Source organism: Cheilinus undulatus, linkage group 5, assembly GCF_018320785.1.
Source record: "Cheilinus undulatus linkage group 5, ASM1832078v1, whole genome shotgun sequence".
In the NCBI taxonomy this organism is placed as follows: Eukaryota; Metazoa; Chordata; class Actinopteri; order Labriformes; family Labridae; genus Cheilinus; species Cheilinus undulatus.
The window spans coordinates 11,695,171-11,711,425 of record NC_054869.1 but is presented as its reverse complement, the minus strand read 5'-3'; the positions used below and the strand labels follow the sequence as shown (position 1 = coordinate 11,711,425).

General features: G+C 38.5%; 1 protein-coding gene across 1 annotated transcript in view; it reads left to right on the top strand.

Annotated features, from left to right (window-relative positions):
• Positions 1-288: 288 nt before the first annotated feature.
• The window catches only part of adgrd1 (adhesion G protein-coupled receptor D1), a 69,765-nt gene continuing 53,798 nt past the window's right edge, over positions 289-16,255 (top strand). Inside the window, exons 1-9 of the mRNA XM_041787014.1 lie at positions 289-713; positions 839-863; positions 1,183-1,299; positions 4,310-4,432; positions 4,518-4,694; positions 8,502-8,759; positions 9,931-9,998; positions 12,341-12,490; positions 12,625-12,675. Coding sequence (XP_041642948.1) covers positions 660-713; positions 839-863; positions 1,183-1,299; positions 4,310-4,432; positions 4,518-4,694; positions 8,502-8,759; positions 9,931-9,998; positions 12,341-12,490; positions 12,625-12,675 — 1,023 coding nt within the window. The 5' untranslated portion in view covers positions 289-659. The remainder of the gene's footprint in view (positions 714-838; positions 864-1,182; positions 1,300-4,309; positions 4,433-4,517; positions 4,695-8,501; positions 8,760-9,930; positions 9,999-12,340; positions 12,491-12,624; positions 12,676-16,255) is intronic.

The window sequence follows — 16,255 nt, the reverse complement described above, 5'->3', positions numbered from 1 at the left end:
CAGCAGCCTCCTCAGCTGCATCCCTGTTTTTGTTCCCATCAAACCCGGGTGTTGTCCTCTATCATAACTATTCTCCATACCAAATTTTCAAGACGTATCTTTTCATCCAAACAAAAACATTTGGATCGCACCGTGCAGATCCTGATCTCATTCATTCCCCGCGCAACTCCAATTACGCACGAATAATGCCATTTACGCACAGCCGTAACGCCCCTCTTCAGGAGATCCAGAAAATGACATCACGTTTTGCAATTCCCACGTTCACTCCAACACACAAGTCCGCCTCCACGGAGCTCCTCTACTCTTAGTGCAGTTTCCAGATGCAGTCAGAGTAACTCAGAGGAAAAAGTTCAGAGCAGAAGAACACAGATCACGGATTACACTTTAATGCTTGGAAGTGGATTTTTGGCCTCAGATTTTTACCATGTAAAGGCATCTTTTGAAGTTTTCTGCCCTCTGTCATAACCATAAATTATACTTTTTTTTGTCCCAGAACTTTTTTACTTTATTTATCCCCATTTCTAAGTGTGGACACATGGATTGATCAGAAGTTTCACATGTTGGAATAATGTCTGACTCCTCCTGGATTGATCGTTATTCTTGGATTTAACGCTTGCTTAAGAAAATACTTTTAACTGTAAACTATATTTTCTAAAACTATGGGATTTTGTTTAAAAGTTCAATTGTTAACAGCCTTTATCTCCTGTATTAAGGTAAGCTTTACACAAAATGTGTTGCAGTAGATTTTTCTTTTATTACAATTTGCTAGTCTGTTTCTTTCTTTCTCTCTCAGCACTAATGAATTTGATTTCTATTTTTTTTTTCGATCTGTGCTCAGGTGGTACAGCCTGCGAAGCATCCAGGTAGTCATCTCTTTTTGTTTGAGTGGTTGGATTGCTTTAAGTGTGTTTAAAAATGCCAATCTGAAATGAGAAGTCATTATACAGCCATGATTTGGAGCTAAAATAACGTGAACAGAGTGGACATCTGCAACCTTTCAAATCAGGGGATGCTTGACTTGTTTTTATCGAGCACAGTCTGTGTAGCTTTCAAGGCTTCATTACGACCACATTTTAAAATCCGAAGTGCAGTGCCAGGAAATAATTGCAGAGTAATGAGCTGAGCTTGACTGAAGGGGGAAACCCTTACTGGACGCCTGTTTACTGTGAATTCTCTCTGCAGGCCTGCAGGTGTTGGCCACAGCCTCACATTACTGGCCTCTGGATGCCGTGGACGAGATCCATGAACTGTGGGACCACATTGGAAACAGACCAGGTTATGTTAACGGCAGTAACATAAGTATGTGCATATTTAAGCAGACTACATTGACTCACAAGAATGCACAGCCTAAATGTCTTTGTGTGATTGCTCTCTGCATGGTCTTGAGCTGTTTCAGTCATTTCAGCAGTCATCATGCTTTTAAATGTGTATGCTGCTTAGAGCTTGGTCAGATTAATCACTGAATTTATTTAAGATCTTCCGTGTGTAAACTGGTAAAATTTCAAAATGCTACAATATTTTGCATACAGTACTCCTCAATGTGAAGTTCATCAGAAAGGTTATTTGTCTTGATGATAGGATAATTTGACTTAAAACCCGGCAAATTCCTGGTTCAAAACCAGCAAAAATTAAATAAATAAATAAAATAAAAAATAAAATTACATATAACTATTTTTTCCTTGTCAGCTTTTACGCTTTTTATGTGATATGATTGCTGAGTTCCGCATTTTAAACACAGAAGGAATGCTAATAAAAAAAACCTAGCATTAATAGCAAGCCAGTAAGCAATGACGCAGCACATTTTTATTCCATTTTGTAAAAAGTAATTACACTTATCTTAACTCTAAGTTTGAATGATAGTAAAGTCAAAATTAAAGACTTTAATTGATTTTTTTTAAGTATAATTCCGAAGACTTTGTGGTGAAAAACCTTGTAAATGTTGAATTAGTTAGCTAAACCCTTCACTAGCATCATATCTGTTGCACTAGCTGCTAGCGTAAGTCGCAGCTAATGAGAAACATTTATTAGTATACTCACCGTTTTTTTCAAATTGAATTAAGCTTTAATAAATAAAACAAACTATGCCCAAAATATGCTAAATAATCTTGTATGAAAACTTTGGCAACCGACAGTTTAGTTAGCCTAGACTTACTCTGCTTATACTACATAGCTTGCTAGTGTACAAACTCCAATCCAAAAGCTGTTGATATTTGAGGGGCACAACTGTTTTTGTGGCAAAAAAACCCACGTTTTATTGGTCTTTCACTCTTTTGACAAGAAGGTAGCAGTGATAATAAATGATTTTGAAATTTTAAAGAGTCAAAATAATAAGTTTAAAGGCTAAAAATCTGATAAAAAGTCAAAATTATTCGTTCAAGCGGTCAAAACATGAAATTAAATGTCAAAATAATGTTTTTAAAAGGCTGATATAAAAAGTAGAAAGTCAGCATTGTGTCTAAGGTCAAAATATGAGAAAAAATATGAACTCATGACTTCAAAAGGTCAAAATATGAGTTAAAATTTTAAATTGTGAGTTTGAAAGGCCAAAATATGGGATTAAAATACAAAGTTAGGAGTTGAAAAGGTCAAAACATGAGAAAACATTTGAAAACATGAGCTTTAAAGGTCGGAATATGCCTTGAAATATAAAATTGCAAACCTAAAGGGGCAAAATATATGAGTTTAAAGGTCAAAATCATAAGTTGAAGTCATAGTTGTGAGATGCAAAATTGAAATCATAAAATAAAAACAAATTAATTTCTTTGCCACATCCTGACTTTTTATCTAATGACTTAAGTCTTTCCTTTTATGACTTAAGGATATTTTAAATCATTAAGGTTAAATGTACATTTTTATAATGGAGGAAATCTGCACACCTCATACCAGTGGGCCAGTTATAATGGAAATATGATATGATTTTGCGGGCCGGGTTTAAATGTACTACGGGCAAGATCTGGCCCCCGGGCCTTGAGTTTGACACTCTTATCCTATGAGGAAATGCACCCATATTTTTACTTTTTTACTCAAGCAGCTTTTCCCAGTATTGAAAATGAAGCCAATGCAAAAGCGCAAAAAACTGCACGATTAAACTACTACCATATGTTAAGGTATTGGGTCCCAAACTGGGGTCCAGGACCCTCTTGGGGAAGGGAGTGGGGGATGGGTGCTAGAGATTTCAGGGGGGGTCCCGAGGCTCTGTCTGCTATGAGGTTGTCAAAATAAGGTTTAGTCAAAGTAACTTAAACCATGACAAAACAGCTACGAGTAGTTCATACAAAGGTCTCTAGGTGACAAAACTTTGTGTGCAGCTGTTTTGTTTGGATTTGAACAATAAAAATTTGCTGGTAACTTTTGACAGTTATTTGTCACTTCTTGTCTGTGTGGGTCATTGGGGGCCATGATGCTTTTTAGTGATAGGCAGTATCAGTGTTTTTTATTAGATGTGGCATTGGAACGACTTTTAAAAAAGGTTAGAGTCGTTGTGCTGCAATGTTCTAGCCTCCTTGTTTAGACACAAGGATGTCTGAATTTGCTGCCATGATCTCACTGTATTGATTGTATGTTTACAAGAGTTAAAGTTGTAGAGGGATCAGGTATAGACTTGAGTGCAATGTGTGGAGTCACTCTAAATTAGCCCAAAGAGCTGAAACCCTGTGAGCGCTGCCACTGTGCACCCAGCATCACTCTGTCTCATACCTGCACACCACGTCCCTCCTGTTGTCTCCTTTCACCTGTGTCCTCTGTTATGTGTCTGTTTAGGTGTGAATCACTGTTTTCACTCCATTGTCTCTGTCCAGCTCTCAGAATCCACAACCACACTGTGCTCCCTTCCTCCCATAACTCTTCCTATGTGTATACCAATGACTCTGCCTACACTAACATTTCTGCAACAGTAGGTGAGAATCACAATCTGCTCTGAAATCCATCCGTGCGTCACCCATTGCCTGTCATTGTCCATTTCACACTTTTCTAACTGTTCAGTCTCGTGCCTGTGCTGTTAAGAAACTCTCAGCATATTTATTTGATCATTAGTCAAACTAGAATTGTAAATATATCAAATCTAATTCCCTTGTTTGATAGCCTTGTGTTATTTTATGAGATACCAAGAAAGCTGTAAAAGCCCTGTGTTCATCAGCTGCAGAAACAATTCATGATTAACTGACTCTAAAGGGATTTAGTATAATTGATTTATTGGGTACACAGAGAACTTGATATTTTACATATTTGGCAGCTCAATGGAATTCTTGGCTAGAAATCACTGCTTATTATTTTAAAGGAAATGATGCCAATGGTTTGTTATTTGCTGCAGATATTGTTGAAGGAATGGTCAATAAAGGCATCTTCTTGAATGGAGATAACGGTGGTACTTTTCTTCACTTTGGAAACTACCAGAACTCCTGCATTAGTGACCCCACTCTGTGTGGTCCTGAGGGTGAGTGAACTGCAGTTTATGCATGCTTGGATTCGAAAAAGTGTCTTGCTTTAAGAGATGCATGGGGTTTTTCGTCATTCTCCAGGAATCACCTTCTCGTTTTTCTGGAAAAACCATGAGGCAGAGTCCCGCTTTGCCGTGGCCTCTGGAGGGAAAGTTATCTCCAATGGTTTCTCCGTCTACACCAATCCTTTTGGAGGATACGTGGAGTTTTACACTCGAGGAAACTATCAAAGATGGAAGGCCAACATCAGAGTTCCAGGTATTGCGAATGAGTTTGCCTTTCTATTTCGCTATGTTTGTTTAATTTCCAACAATTGGGGATGCACTCTCTCTTTGAAAATATGTATTCTGTGTCATACGTAAAATGTGAGTTATGTAATTGCATTCGTGGATTTCTTAAATGAAACCAGATGTAGGTGCAGGGAGTTGATATGACATGTCAGAGATAAATTTTATAAATAACTTGCTGTTTCACAAAACACACTATTATCATGGACATGCAATGCCGTGCAGCTATTTCCCTCTTAAATACAGTCGTGCTTTTAGAAGCCCAGAGGTCAAGTTACATGAACTTATTAGCATGATTGAAGTCAGACTGTGAGCAGCTTCAATTCTGAGTGTGAAAACTGTGAGTAAATGAGATTAAAAGATTTGGTAAGCTGTTTTGACAAAATAAGGAAAAAACAATTGAGGCTCATCCTGATTGGAAGGTCATACAGAATAGTGTTTTGTTCTCAGATGACTTCTGTCATCCGTGCTTTGCTGCATTTAGGAAAGGTTGTGTTCACAGGGCGTCATAACTCAATTTACATTAAAGTGTTCGGTTACAAAGGATCAAACATCATCTGGTTCTCATACAGAGTAGAATTTCACGGCAAATCTTTTCAGAAGTGTGAGAAAAAGCTCAGAGCATAATGGGGCCAGGATTGTGAAAGTCAATCACGGATTCTGAATTTAGTCCTTACCTAAGAACCTAACAAGATCAACATTTAGCTAAACATAAACTGTCAACCTCATTTTAACCATCAGCAAAATATGAAAAAAATATAAAAAACACTGATAATACATCATTCTGAGATGAAAAAAAGCAAAAATGATAAGTTTAAAGGCTCAAACTCTGAGATAAAGTCAAACTTATTAGTTCGAAAGGTCAAAACATGGAATTTAAAGACAAAATAATGTTTTTAAAAGGGAAATAAATAAGATAGAAAATCAAAATAAGGTAAAAATATGGCTTAGAATTTTTGAATTGTGAATCTTGAAGGTCAATACATGAAAAAAGTCAAAATCATAAGTTTAAGTCAGAATTGTGAGATGCAAAATTGAGAATACGAAATAACATTAATTTCTTTCCCACCTTCCTGACTTTTTATCGAACTCCTTTAACTCTTTACTTTTTCAGATTTTTATAATTTAACAAGGATATTTTAAATCATCAAGGTTAAGTTTAAACATTTACTAGAGGAAATCTGCAGACCTCATACTGGCGGGCCAGTTATAATAGAAAGATCGTATGATCTTGCAGCCGGATACATCTGTTCCACAGGCCGGATTTGGCCCCTGGGCCTTGAGTTTGACACCTGTGTCCTTGGAGAAATGGAGATTTTAATTGAAGGCAACAATATTACATTTTGTTAAAATGTTATTTAAAATGATGAAAGGGAGAGTTAAAATGTCTCAGTGGGAGTGGTCTTTGTCACATATGGTTTATATTGTAAACACAAATGAGTGGTGCTCTGGTTGTTTTGCTCCTCAGGCAGACATATTTTCAGTGAATCTATTGTCTTTTGGGACTCTGTCAATTTTCTTGAGAGAAACAAGAGTGAGTAAGTTCTTTGTAATGTAAAAATGTCAGGAAAAAGCATGTAGAAGAACACTGTAACCTTGTGTTCTCATGGGGCATCATTTAAGAGAAAAACTTAAATTCTAAGAGCTGATAAGTTAAGACCATTAAGTCACTACAAACAATTACCTAGATGCAATTCTGACAGGGAATTGTTGTCTAACCCTTTAAATACCTTATTTTTGTATTTTTGTTTTTCTTAACAAACACATGTAACAATAAACAGACAGGGTCATCACATATCAGACAGAATGTTTTGTTAGCACATAATGTTGAGCTTAAACTACATATAAAATAAACATAAATGCAAATTTACAGTAAGGTTATAGTAAAGTGCGCAAGTCAGTATTTCCTTAGTCTCCTTTTACAAATCAAATAATGTCCCTTGAGCTCAGAAGTCTCCTAATTGTTATTTCAGAACAGATTACACAAAGGTTAAAGACATCACTTCAGGTTACAATATGATTTCCAGTTTTTCCAGTATTTTTCCCTTTTTTTGATAGCATACCAAAGAGAGAATGTGAGTTGTTCCATTTTATAAATGTTGTTTCAGCCTTTTATATGATAAGCCAGCATAGACAGGGAGAATTGTAGTAACTTTGGTAGTCCCTTAATCTTTGATGGAGATGGCTGCTAAGTCACCGTGAAATCGTGCCTACTTGGGGCATCAAATGCAAGGAATTATTATTTTAAAATATTTGTATGTCTATTCCAGAAGATAAATCACTAATCTGGGGGCCTTAGCATGCCCTTGAAGTCACCAAATTTTGCAGATGTATCAGTCCTGGGAAAAATGATGGTTTCTGCATGTGCGTAAAAAAATTGCTCCACAGCTCCCCTTTTTGCCGCCAAATGCAATTCCTCATATAGGTTTGGGCTTCATGGATGAAAATCAGTACACATATATCATTTCCAGATGAACAAAAATTTGGCATATGGCTGTGATGAAAAATGTATAGGAAGTGAGTTATCAACAGTTAAGGTTAAAAGAAAAAGATCATGACAAATGTCAGTAAATAAATTGCAAAGAAAATAAGAAAAAATATATATTTGTTGCCGCCATGTAAGGGAAAACACACTATATGGACAAAAGTATTTGGCCCCCTGACCATTATACCAACAGATACTGTAATGACATTGTATTCAAATACATGTTCTTTAATATGGAGTTGCCCCCCTTTTGCAGCTATAACAGCCTCCACTTTCTTGGAAGGCTTTCCACAAGATTGTTGAGTGTTTCTGTGGGAATTTGTGCCTATTTATTCTGTAGAGCATTTTTGAGGTTAGGCACTGATGTTGGACAAAAAGGCCTGGCTTGCTATCTCCATTCTAGTTCATCCCAAAGGTGCTCTGTAAGTTGAGGTCAGGGCTCTGTTGGCACATACAGTCAGGGAGGTAATGTCCTGGCATCTGCTAAGCATTTGCCTCTCCATGGAGTGCGTTTCCACTGTTCCACACTCAGCAGTCCAGTGTCTATGTGCTTTACACCAGGATTGTATGCAGCTGCTTGATTATGGAAACCCATTCCATGAAGCTCCCGCTGCAGTTTTTCTGCTTTCATTAATGCCAGTTGAAGTTCAGAACTCATCAGCTATGGAATGGTGACTTTAACTCACCATGTTCCTCAGCAGTCATTGACCCTGCTATGTGATTTTATGTGGTCTTCCACTTCGTGGTTGAGTTGCTGTTGTTCCTAAATGCTTCAACTTTCTAATAGTATCACTTACAGTAGACTTTGCAATATCCATCTTGGATAAAACTTCACAAACCGTCTTATTGCTAAGGTGGCGTCCATCACAGTGCCACGCTTGAAGTCACTGAGCTCTTCAGCACAACCCATTTAATATCACAAATGTTTACAAAGGGAGACTGCATGGCTAGGTCCTTGATTTTTCCACCATCCTGACATTTAAGCATATTAAGTTGTGCACACTCAGTCAGCCTTTCCAAACAGTGGCAAAAGAACAACGCAAAGGAACACAACAGCCTCTGTGTTTCACAACCCCTCATGGGGGTCCTGACCCCACCTTGGGAACCACTGCTCCACAATACTATCAGATGGATTTAATAAAAGCAGTTCTGACTTTGTGCTCAGTTTTGACTTGACATTTCCTGATTTCTTACATTTTTATCCATCAACTACTCATTACAGTTCTGCTTTTAATTTGTGAAGCTGTTACTTACAAATCCACATAAATTGTATTTGTTCATGTTCCCTCTTAGGGCCTTACTGGACCCACATTCTCTTCACATGGACAAAAAAGGTTGGCCTCATGGTCTACATCAATGGGACATACACCACGGGTGACAGAGACGGAAGTTTGTCAGAGAACTATGGGGACCCCCACCCTGACCTTGTCATAGGAACTGGCAATGACAGAGCATACGGTCACTATGTCACAGGCGCCTTTGACGAATTTGTCATCTGGGAAAGGGCTCTTTCACCTCGGGAGATCCTGCTCTACTACTGTGCAGCAACAGGTAGGACATCATGCCCTACTGGAAAGTATTTCCTGTCATTCTAGGACACAGCATATCTATTTAAAGGACTTCCTTCCTATTGACTGCTATGAAGAAAGGAAAGTGCAAAAGCAATCTCAGTCCGTGTCCTGACTTGATTCCATCCATAGCATTTATGCACAATGGGAAGAAATTAAACCATGCAAATGTACTCCAGCTCCCTGTCAGAAAGGACTCATGTGCAAAACATTTTCATGACCTTCCACCATAAAAGTAGCACGTCTCGCATAGTTCTGCCTTATAAGTATTTATAACAGTGCAGAGGCATTTTAGAGGTTGTACAGGGCAAATCATTTTGATTTACCATGACAGGTTTTAACACGCTAAGACAAAAACACTCACACTCTTGACTGTTTTTGCTCTCTTGCTGTTTACCTCATTTGGTCAGTAGAGTGCCATAAATGAAGGAAAACATATTGACATTTATGAGAACAAAGAAAACATCATTCAGTTCTGTAAAAATTCATATTACCACATTTTATTGCCAGCCTGAGGAATGTTTGAAGCCTGACATTCACACAGTTTTAACTTGTTATCACTTATTCATGAAGGTAAATGCATGCATGCTAAGAAAAGTGTGATCTGTTTGTCTCAGCTGGTCAGAATGCATAAAGCTCACACCGCCTCGACATCTTCTCCAGAGTTGTTACTAAAAACAACATAATCCGCTGACTGTTATGGTTACAGAAATGTGTGTTTACTCCAGAGTAGACATATAAAATTTAACTTTGAAACAAAGAGGAGCAGGTGAGGTTGATACTAAAGGTTACCTTTTATGTAAATCCATATATGGGTCATTTCTAGTAGCGTGTTTATGCTGTTATCAGCAAAGACATATGTTTCCTAACCTTGTACAGAAGCTAGTGATACTATGAAGATGATCACCCAGTTTTGTACAGGTTGTAATCTGTCTTGTTTCATGACTTGGCACTGTCTAAAGGCCTCATAAAATGTCACCTGTTGGTTACAAACTCCAGCTACATCACAGCAGCTGAGCCTGGTCAGGTTCAACAAAAGACCTAATAACAAGATCATAAAAATTCTTCATAAAGGCAAGCAAGGGATGTCCAAACTAAACATATTTCTTTTGTCTGTCCTCTGTCCAATACTGCCCTTTGATTTTCTATTTTAGGTCAGGATATAGTTTTTCCCACAACACCAATACCCTCCCAAGAAGTCACTTCAACAACACCAGCAGCTGTAAGTTTGTCCACTCTGACTCTGCACGTTTCCTACATTTACAGATACTGATGCAATGCATTAAAGATGACAATATACACACATTCTTTACTTGGGTTAGTAGTATGAGATACTTATGTATAAAGACACTGGCAAGGGAAGAAGTACTCAAGCCAAAATGTCCTGTTTCCCTTGGGACCAAAATGGGCTATAAATGAACAGAAATCACTCCTGGGACAACATCAGGATGAGAGCTCCTTGTTTACATACCCACCCAGCATGTTAAAACTGCAGACCTTATTGTGCTATAAATAAAGAAAATTAAGTTTGATGGTTGTTGTGGGTTGCTATGGGTTGCCATCTTCGGATCACCTTGATTCAACTGCATAGAGAAATACTAGAGTACACAAAATGTAGAAGCTAAATTAAACAACAGAGCTGATGAAGAAAATGGTCCAGATGCGCACACAATAGTTGCATGACTTAACATGGCAAAATTTGTTGACTTTAATTCAGTCACATAGGATGATTTTCCATGATAGAACTGTAACCGATAAAAGACCATTCACATGAACTGTCAAAATAATCACTGTGCTGACACTGTTACATGCTGCCCCATGATGTTTGATGGTGTTTTAAAGCAATCAGCTTGGCTTTCAATGTGATACTTAAAATTTCCATGTGTTTCCATTGCAAAGGTATGGTTTAGACGAGTGGTTCCAAATGTTTTTTCCACTGAAACTGCCCAGCTCATATCCAAGCAATGCTAAAGGGATATTTCGTGATTTTTGAAGTTGGGTCATATGAGGTACCTGGCAATAGTAGTGCCATTAGCCTACAGTGATTTCAGTGAGCACTGGCCTTTCAAACAGGAAGCATTTGGAGAAGCTAGGCTATGCAGCATAGCAGATGGTATAGTTTCACTGCAGAATTTAGGAGTTAGGGGTTAAAACGTGCCAAAAAACAATGTTGGTTCAGTAGTAACATACTTTGGAAATTTTGAACAATTTTATCTTTCAACCGGGAAGCCTTGTGTTGCCAGCACAAACAGCTGTTCAGATACACTTAGGCCCTTTCCACATGTAGACAAATACAGGATATCTTCGTTTCATCCACATGGAAACGGTGTTTTGGGTGACTGTAAACAATACTTTTTGAAACCAGGTCCCAGAGTGCACAAATCCGTAAATGACTACTGTTTCGTCTCGTTTTTAGTGGTTCCGTGCTTACATGGATATTTCCTGAAAGAACCCTGTCTTTACAGAAAACTTTTTCAAAACGAAATGGCAATATGTCGTTTTCGTCTCTGTGTGGGCGGGTCTTAAGAGTGATCTTGATACAGTATATGCATAAATCATATCACCCCCCTTTTTTGCATGTAGCCTAAGCACGTCCTGTTTGAGGGGGTAATGTTCTCTGAAATCACTGGAGGCTAATGGCACTACCATTGGCAAGTATGTCAGACAACCAAACTTCAAAAATACTGAAAACCCCTTTAAGTAACAAGCCAGTTTCCGAGATGGAAAGAGTCGGAAGTACATTTATTTGTGTTAAAATGTAAATGCTGCACATTAAAAGTCATGATGAAAATACAGTTTTTGGAGCAACCATAGGTCACTATGTAGGGTAGCTCCTTTCTCAACTAGAGGGTCTGGCGTTCTATCACCAGCTCTTGCTGTCATTAGTTGATGTGTCCTTGGGCAAGACAATTAACCCCCAGTCCTCATCTCAGTCAGTTCAAGTCCCAACCCTGACTCTGTTTGGTGCATGCCAGGGCCTAACTCTATCCATCTTCAATTTTCTTATTTAAATATAGCCAAAAGTCCTCCAAAATAATACTAAATTGATAAATACTTACACATATATTTTTTTAAATTGTGATTTATATGTTTCAATGCAGTAACAAAGACTTAGTGATCTTCAAATTCTGTGCATAAATGTTTCATATTACCTCCAAGTGTAAGTCATTTAGGTTTTCTTCATTAAAATACTTCCCAAATTGAAAAAGTATGAGAAATTTGTGAACAATCTGCAGGCCAAAATGAACACAAACATCATCTGGGCTATGGCTTTTTGTTTAAACAAAGAGAAACAGAATAAGGTTCATATTGAAGATAGAGGAGCTGGAAAACAGGGATATGTGGGCACATGTGAGTTGACTTATCCTGTTTATTAAAGGACTTTGGAGGTACAAAACAGATGAAACAGAAGAGAGTGGAGGCAGCTGTTAAGCACCACACACAAAGCGACTCTATTGAGATTATCCCCTTAACTTAACCATTCACAAAACATCCGATGTCTGTTGGACCTCCCTGCCTCCTCTTTGTGACTCTCTTTTGATGCCTGATGTGTTTTCTCTCCAGAGAGCAACTGAGGTGAGTCCTCCTGACGACAGCAGTGAGCATGTGGAGGGTCAGAGCTCTGCAGACCCGCAGGCCATGCCAGTGCTGGGCTTCCTGAAGGGGATGCCAAATAGGACCATTCCTCACAACACTGCCAACAACCTCACACAGGTCTTAGAGCACAGTCCTCCAAATGCACACATTTAACGCCTGCAAAAAAAAAAAGAGTTCACACACAGACACACAATGCCCACCCATGTGTGTGTGATTCAACATCTCCATAATGTCTGTTTTCTTCTACTCAGGCTTTTCTCAAAAGTGTGGAAGAAGTGCTCTCCCCTCCAATGGTGCCAGAGGTAAATGAGTTCACGCTGCTGTGGTGTAATGTTCAAACAACACCTAATGTAATGCATGTTTGGTGAATATTAACATCAAAGGCATTTGACTGATCTTTTCAGTTTAAGATTTCAACACTGAACAGGTAGTGGAACAAATAGTACCAACAACAATAAGAGCACTAGGTATAGTATATAGTATACCAGCTCAGGATTACAGTATGTGGTAAAACATGATGCTAAAAATTGTTCAATCAAAACCGTAGGCCTGACTATCAACACAAAGCTACAGTTTTGAAGGTAAACTTGCAGCTTCCTGTGCTGCACACTCATCTCAGCCAAATCTCCGGGCGCATATATATAAACACATTGTTGCCAGAAGAAAAGCAAGAGCAAGTTTTCTCAGAGTGTGTGTGGTTTCAGTACATTCAGTGCTCAGAAACAGGGCTGCCTGTTTTTCTAGGAGCAAGCTGAAACAGATGTGCACGCATGAGAATGCAAAACTTGGATAGATCTGGTGTCCGAAAATCCCCCTTATGATTACCTTTCTGATCCGATTCGTGCTGAATGTCAGAAAACCTTTCGATCTTTACTTCTAATTCTCTGTATGCTATCTTATACATTTCAGATAGGGATGTTACCATTCAGCAGCAACATCTGGGCACAAGTGGTTGTGCAATGTGTTTAATTCCATATGATTTTTAGAAAATCATGCCTTGGCAACACATAATTCATCTTGTTCTACTGTCAATGAAAAGTTTAATTTCCAGAAAACAAATGTTTCCATTTAATACATGTAAGAGTTTTGCTGTTACAGCATCACTTGGTCGGTAGCTTTTGAATATGGAGCCCGCATGAAAGGGACCTACTTCTTTCATTTTTTTCTGCCATGAAACAGCCTATAGTTCAATCAGAGGAGACCTACATTTGAGTGAACAATTTTCTATTATACAAATTTTGACAAAAGACAGATGTGCAATGTCTTTGACAATTGGACTCCTTTGTGATGACTTCATGTACTTGGGATACCCTCTATGGCAGTGATACTCAGCCCGCGGCTCTCAAGCCGCATGTAGCTCTTTAGTGACCAGTTGCGGCTCTTTTAAGGCTTACTTGGAAAAAAAAACCCTTAACTATAACCCTATATGAAGGTGAACACCGTCATCAATAAAGATTCACAGTAGGTCACATCAATAAATCTGTTACCCACACACAGAAGACAGGCTTTAACTTCCAAATTTAAACGTGCATTATTTTAAATCCGTAGCCTATATTTTTACCGTCGCATGCGCTCAACGGAGGAGCTTGTGTAAGAGAAGAGCGCAGAGGAAGTCCGCTGGTGCTGCATCTCTTCAGTAAGCTCATTCAGTGAAGTCTGCTGTCTTGTGTTCAAATTGAAGCTTCCCATTTCCTCGTCTTAACTTTTTCTCCAGCCACTTCCTGCCCATGCGATCTCACACCCAGAACTCATGACAATTGTGCCAATGCGCGTCATCAACAAGCATAACACACAAGGATCACTGATCACACGTGGAGATAACGTAATAACCAGAGAAAGCTGTCCAAACGTGGGTGTTTTGTTTGGTCTTTAACGTTCTATGATCATAAATATTGTCAAAAGAGCAGAAATATAAAACCAAAGCTCCAAAATGAGGCAGGGTGAAACGATGTGTCTGAGAGAGCTGCAGGTGTGAGGCAGGGCTGGTTTTAGTCATTTAGAGGCCCAGGGCAAAGACCAAAATGAGGCCCCTGATTTATAAAAAACAAATTAAAATCATGAAAAATTGAGATACAAGTTTTTAGCCTGATGTCAATGATAAATAAAATTAAAAAATAAAATAAAAATCAGCTCCATATTGTTTTATCGGACATTATACAGACATTTGTATCCCATTAACCTCATAATTTTCCACCAATTCACAGTTTAATATCATTTCATTTACAGATTAACTGATCTATTATCTATCTTACATTCCCGGTTTGTATTGTGGCTCTCGCTAAAGTATTTTTTAGACAATGTGGCTCTTTGGTAGAATAAGGTTGAGTACCACTGCTCTATGGAGTCTGGTGGTGATGTTGATGAGGGATCAGATGTGGAGTAGATCTCTGAGAAGCTAGACTGGAACATCGATGAGGTGGAGGAGGAGACTGAGATATGCAGGATGAAATGTGCAAAAGGCCTATGAGGGTTGCAGCGTCCACACTGAAACAACAGGCTGATGGTGAAAGAGTGAATGACAGATTTGAAATATGACAGCTGCATGATGATTGGTCAAACAAGGTTGTGTGGCAGAATCTGATAAGCTTAGTACTTAAGAGAGTAAACACCTATAATCAGTTGATCACCAGAATAGGAAGAGAGAAAGAATGAAAGAAGGGAGAGTTGTGAATGACTGGTGACAAATGAATGAGTAAGACGCAGTTTTCCTGCAGTTCCACTGAGCTCCAAATATCCAAAAGCCCTTGTATGATAGGATTTCATGTCAAGGTAAAGAGGCCAGAGCTAAGTTTTGATTAAAACTGAAAAATGGATCCTATATGAAGACAAAGGTAGATACTGACAGTAAGTCATGAAGGAGACTGGTACAGCAAACTGTGAAGGTTATAGCACAGACTGCATAAAACATGGACATTATAAGCTTAGAGACATCACCCGTTAGTTTGTGATGGGGTTTTATTTAGCCAGACAATGGTGGTCAACATATTGGAAAAGTTATATCAATTTAACTTTTGATCCATGTAGAAACAGGCAATGAGGTGGTGCTGAGACAAACCTTAAGCATCCTGTTCAAACACCAACAATAAGCAACCCTTGTAAAATTCTATCAATCAAGAAATGAGCTTTACAGACCAAAGGTGTTTTTATTTCTATGGTAAAAAGGAATATTTCAAAATAGGCACAGAGGCAAAACTATTCTGCTCATTGCTGTCAAATGCTCATCAATGCAAAGCACCACATACTTTAAAGATCTACTCTGTTAGATGTTATGCTGTTAAAGAGGAAAACCTGGGTGCTGGTATGGCTCATTGGTAGAGCAGGCACCCATGTTTAGAGATGGTAGTCCCTGACATACTGGTCCTGGGATCAATTCCCGGTCTCAGCGTGTGTTTGGTGCATGTTTTCCCCCATTTTCTCTCCTGAAAAATTTCTATTTTCTCTTCAGCTGTCCTGTCAAATAGAGGCAAGATGGGGGAAAACTGAAATTTACAGGACAAAGTAGTGTTGTAGACAAGACCACACTATTCGAGACCAAGACGTACGCTGACGCCAAGACAAGACCAGGCCTTGGTGGTTAAGACTGATCCAAACCAACATCAAGAAGACCAAGACCATAAAAATAAAAATCATCACAAGATTGAACAGTAAAAGCACTCTCTCTTTAATTTTAGTTTGCTTTAAATAAATTTGACGGCAAAACCAAGAGGTCTTAGCCCATTGTTCAATTAACTTCTTGCCAAAAAACAAATCCATGTGTGTATTAAAAAGCCACTGACAGAGTTGTTTTAAATATCTGAAAATTAGAGTGGTTGTCTCAACCGGTCTTGATGGAAAAACCTGAGTCTGGCCAGTCTGAGACAAAAACAAGACTGAGTACAATGT